This window comes from Capsicum annuum, chromosome 7 (genome assembly GCF_002878395.1).
Source record: "Capsicum annuum cultivar UCD-10X-F1 chromosome 7, UCD10Xv1.1, whole genome shotgun sequence".
Lineage (NCBI taxonomy): Eukaryota > Viridiplantae > Streptophyta > Magnoliopsida > Solanales > Solanaceae > Capsicum > Capsicum annuum.
The window spans coordinates 66,525,536-66,530,725 of record NC_061117.1 but is presented as its reverse complement, the minus strand read 5'-3'; the positions used below and the strand labels follow the sequence as shown (position 1 = coordinate 66,530,725).

Below are 5,190 nucleotides of genomic sequence, written 5' to 3'. Positions count from 1 at the left end.
CCTAATGGTTGTTCTTGAAGAAAATTGAGAGAAAACTAGTATATTTGTGCGAAATAAATGAGAAATCTCGTGTTAAAAAGTATATATAGGGGTAGCAAAATGACCGTCTTGCCCTTGGAATTAAAATTCGGAACTGAAAAAAATCCCGATTTTACATGCTGGCGCGATGCGCCATAATCGCGCCAGCTTACTAGAAATTGGACAATTGGGAAACTGAGCCTTGACGCGATGCGGTGGAAATCGCGTTGCCACCTTGGTTGCGAACTGGAAAGCCACCGCGATGCGGTGGAATCGCGGAGGCTTACTGGATTTTGACAATTGCCATTTTGGCTTGCTCCGCGACACGCTAAAGTACCAGGTGGTACACTGTCTCACTAAAATGGCTCTAACTCTTAACCCGAGTGTCGGATTTAGGAGAATTTGGTATCGATGGAAAGCTTATTCGATTTTCCACGGGATAAAAAGTCAAAATCTTAAAAATTTCACATGGAATAAAATATATTCATCTTTGAAGCAAGATCTTTGATGTTCTAGAGACGAATTTGAACTAGGAGAAGGGTGGGGTATTACATATCATCATTTCCTAAGAGGGTGTGGAGGATTCATAGTAGAGTAGAAGGTTAGTCAAGTTGGAGTGTTGTCTTGCTTATCGAGGGTTTAGGCTTTTTGTATTTGTTGTTGTACTAGCTATAGTACTATAGTCCTTGTTTGTGATGTATATCATAATTTCTTATTTATTATGTTTTGATTATCACATATGTTGTTCTTGTTTTTCTTTTCTGTCTACTACAATGCACTGTTTCTTTGTAAGTTGCTATACTTTCAGTGCTTCCTTTTTCTTTGTACCTGGATTTGCTGCACTTGAGCCAAGGTTCATTCGGAAACCGCCTCTCTACCTCCATAAGGTAGTGGTAAGGTCTACGTACACTCTTGTAACATCAATACTATCTATAATCATTTGTGTAATGCAAAGAATAAAAAAGAAAAAAGAAAATAAAACATACATTTCAGAGGAGTTGAACATTTCTACGTTAAAAAGTAGAGCTGTCAATACGGGTCGGCCCAGCACATCCGGGCTAGCCCACACGGGCTTTGAGTTTGACTGGTCAAGCCGCCATCAAAATGATGGGCCAAAACACACCAAGCCCACATCATTACTCTGTGGGCTGCGGGCCTCACGAGCCAGCCTACTTTTTAAAAAATAATATTTTAGAATTTAATTTTAGAATGTTAACAAACATAAATATTACCAGACAATATTACAGTGTTAATACTTGTTAATCAAGTCTCCAACACCCTAAAAAATACTCCTAATAGCGAAATTAAATAACTTTTGACATGATATCCTTCGAACCAAATAAAAATACTAATAAGCAATCTAAATAGTTGTATGTATTTGAGTTACGGGTCGGCCCACGGGCTAGCCCAACCCACATTGCTCAAGCCCCACGGGCCACGGGCTTGTCCGGACCGGGCTAAAATAGCCCTGTTCTTAAATGGGATACAAAAATTAAAGCCCAACTCCATCAAATTACAGGTCGGGTCGGGCCGACCCAACGGGCCTAGTCAATAAGCCTGGCCCATATTGACGACTCTGTTAAAAAGAAAGTGAACATACCTCCTTCAGAACATAAATTCAACAACATTGTAGTAATAACTTTTAATGCCATTGATGCTCATCGACAATAACTCAAAGTTCACCCGTCTTTGTCAATTTTAAATCCTATATAAAGGTTGTCTTTGGAGAAGACAAATACACCACAAAAAGAAAGAAAACATCTTCCTCATTTCCTCTTCCTCTTGAATTATTTTGGGCAATTGGTTTGGGTAACCTCCAAACTTCCAGCCACTAGTGCACGTGTTTGAAAATTTCAAGCAGGTGCACCAGCATATTTTCTTGCATTTTGCATGCTCATCATGAAAATTTTCCCTTCTTCTCCTCCTCTTTTTTTTCCTGCTGGTGGCGATGGGGTGCTTTTTTGATGAACACTTGTTAGACACTTCAATATATCAGTGATCAGGCCAATCGGGCCTTAAAAGTTGGTGCCATATCCGTGCTATGGTTTCTGCTTTCTATGTAGTTGGTTCTTTTTTTTGAGCTTTTTATTTTTAGTTATATTTCATGTTTCAGATGATTTCTATTGGGTATTCATATTTATTCACTGGTACTTAAGTTCCCATTTCTGACACATAATCTCATGATAAGCTATCCATTTCGGATTCCTCATAAGTAAGGACTTTTATGAGACTGGATTGCTTCCGCCTTATTGATCTTACTACTTGAAGTGGCTCTCTCTGATTTGAAAAGGAAAAATGAGGGGATTCTTTGGCTGTCATATTGCAAGAGAGAAGAGGCACTATGGAGCATATTTCTTTTAAGGATATTTTGATTCCAGTATATTCTGTTCTTTTGCCAAGTTCGCATAAATTCCAAAACATTATGTCTATTAAGTTAAGACATGTTTCATCCATGACATATAGGTCTACCTCGCCGTGTTTTAACATATTCACTCATCGTGATGTCACACCTATGACTTGGTGTTGCCATGCCATAAATAAAACCCTAATTCTAATTGAGTTATGTACGAACTCAAGCTGGGCTTGTTATACAAAAGAACCGAGATTGAGCTCGTAGAAACTTAATCAAGACAAGTTTAAGCTCGACTCTACTCTGGGCTTGAACATATGCTAAACCAAGTTCGAATCATCAAAGATGGTTTGATTCAGCTTGTATCCAGCACTAAGTTTCTTATCCTTTGTCCAGTTTACAGATCAAGGCCAGTATTGGATTTACCAACTGGGGTCAAATTTGTGTAGCAAGAAAATACCTTTGATCTAGTATACCAACCAATTTTATCCAAGAAATTCCTCGCATAACAACAATCAGCAGCAACTTAACACTGAAAGTTACTCTAAGGCAGTAAGACGTAATAAATAAAATTTAACTAACATATGGGTAGACAACAAAATCGAAGCACTGAATAGCAGAGCCAAAAGTCATAAAACTCAAAAATGTTAAAACCTTGAAAAAAATCTTACATAACTGATGAAGTACTTCAATAAAGTTGGTTTCTTAACCATGATCACGCCTAAAGATCAGCTAAAATATAGTGTCTGGTGTTCCATATGTGGATCTAACACATGCAAATTAGGCTTTGGCCATATATTAAATAAGATTACAGTGAAAATGAAATTAACATGTGCAAACCAGCAAGAAGGGCATAAAGGAAAAAAAAATCCTGTTTATACATGCTGTTCGTCTGTACTTATGAAACTAATTATAGATACCTGTAGCAAGAGGCAAAATGACCAAAATCTGGATTTCCCAAAGATGTGGCTTGGTCTTGCTGGAGAGCTGCAGGATCCATCTGAGCTGATTGAGAAGCACTTCGACATGAGCTGCATGGTACATATTGATATGGTCCTGTGGGGTAAACAGTTGAACTACCACTGTTACAAGTACAGCTAGACTGATTGCTAGCCAAACTTGTGGTAGAAGGAGATGAACTGAAACCTGGACTAGGAAGGTTCATCCTACTATCAACTGTAGCTAACCCCTGCTGCCATTGCTTAAAACAGAAGTTACATACTCTAATCCTATCTCCATCTTCCTGGCCAGCCTTGGGCTCCTCGTTTGGGACAGGAACGGAGTTTGATGCGCATTTGGCACAGAAAACTCGGCCACAGAGACGGCAATGATGTCTGCGGTTAAATACAGTAAACTGAGAGTCGCACTCATAGCATACCCTACAGCTTTGGTCGGGCATCCAGAAATCTCTGGACACACTCACCTGCTCTGTTCTTCTTGGCATCCATGATTTTACTATGTCAACTATCTCAGTAAGCTTCTTATTTTCAGGCGTGTCCATGAACACAACTTCCAGGCTACCATGCTCATCATTACCTAATAATCATCTGCCACAGCTCGTGCTACTACCAATATGTATGTGTCTCCAACCTAGACTGCATAGAGAAAACGGAACTCAGACTTCGTCGGAATATTTCACCACATTCAGATTATCATACTCATCACTGCTACTAATCATCTTCTGCAGAATCTACTATTGCATAAATAATAACAACACCACACCCAGTGTACTCCCACAAAGTGGAGTAAGCTGGCTCAAGAAAAACAGTCCAAAGCAGTGGAAAGAAAAACAAAAGAGGGAGAAGAAACAATAGATAGTAAGAGAACAAAATAATAATATAGAGTGAAAAAATAGAATAAAATTTCCAAATCACTCAAGAGTATCAATCTCTCTTTAGCATATATAGAGTGAAACAAATGAAAATAAACAAAACAAATTGCACTGCTTCCATATATTAGTACATTATATCTGAAAATACTACAAACTTAAAGAGTAACATTAGTTCGAGAATCAAACAAGTGAGGTGCATATGAAAATTGTGAGGAACTCACCGCCGGCACTGTCCACTGTTTTCTCCGCCCACCGTTTTCTTTTTTTTCCTTATTAGAAATTATTTTTTGAAAATATTTTCTGGTCTTTTTGTTTTTCTGTTACAGATAATATAGACTTATAGAAATGGGAGAATTTGGAGTTGTGGCTGAGAAATTGGAGAGTGAATAGAAATTAACTTTGTTATAGTAATTTTTTTTTTTATTTTTGCATATAAATAATTGAGGGGAAAAAGCCAAAAAAAAAAAAAAAAAAAAAAAGAGAGTCACGAAAATAATATGAGGGATAAGACAAAGCTAGTTGGGACAGAAAAGGTAGTGATGATTTGGTGTGCATGCATTCCTTCAAACACTCAAATTTGTTGCGAAAATTCATTTAGATCCCTAAACTAAGGCTTATTTCTATCAAGCCTCTAAATTCCTGAATTTTGTTCCAATTAGATATTTTTTGCCTATGTGACACTGCGAGTGTAGTGTCATAGTGTGAGGCGCATGAGGAACATTTTTTTTTACTAATTTATAAATAAAAAGTTGTCAAGCGGTACTAAGGGCCTCAAAATTTTTTTAATAACAAATTTTCTTTTTTTAAACACTAAAGGCTCCAAAAAGCATTAGAGGGACCCAATTTTTTTTTTTAATAAAATTGAATTTCAAAAAAATCTATTTTTTATTTTCATTTTTAAAAAATTTTATAATTTTTTTTAATAATTAATTTTTTATTTTTATTTTTTAAATAATTTTATAATTATTTTTTCATAATTTGGATCCTCAAT

The 5,190-nt window shown here is 36.7% G+C and overlaps 1 protein-coding gene across 6 annotated transcripts in view; it reads right to left on the bottom strand.

Moving 5' to 3' along the window:
• Positions 1-4,603, bottom strand: part of LOC107876583 (1-phosphatidylinositol-3-phosphate 5-kinase FAB1B) — a 69,206-nt gene extending 64,603 nt beyond the window's left edge. For 3 of the 6 annotated variants that reach the window (XM_047393565.1, XM_047393567.1, XM_047393568.1), the window contains exons 1-2: positions 4,421-4,603; positions 3,289-3,963 (exon numbers count right to left, since the gene is read on the bottom strand). In XM_047393565.1, the coding sequence (XP_047249521.1) occupies positions 3,289-3,869 (581 nt within the window). In that variant the 5' untranslated portion in view covers positions 3,870-3,963; positions 4,421-4,603. Of the gene's footprint in view, positions 1-3,288; positions 3,964-4,420 lie in introns of those variants that run through there. The other 3 variants (XM_047393566.1, XM_047393570.1, XM_047393569.1) reach the window with 3 other exon arrangements.
• Between the last annotated feature and the right edge of the window lie 587 nt (positions 4,604-5,190).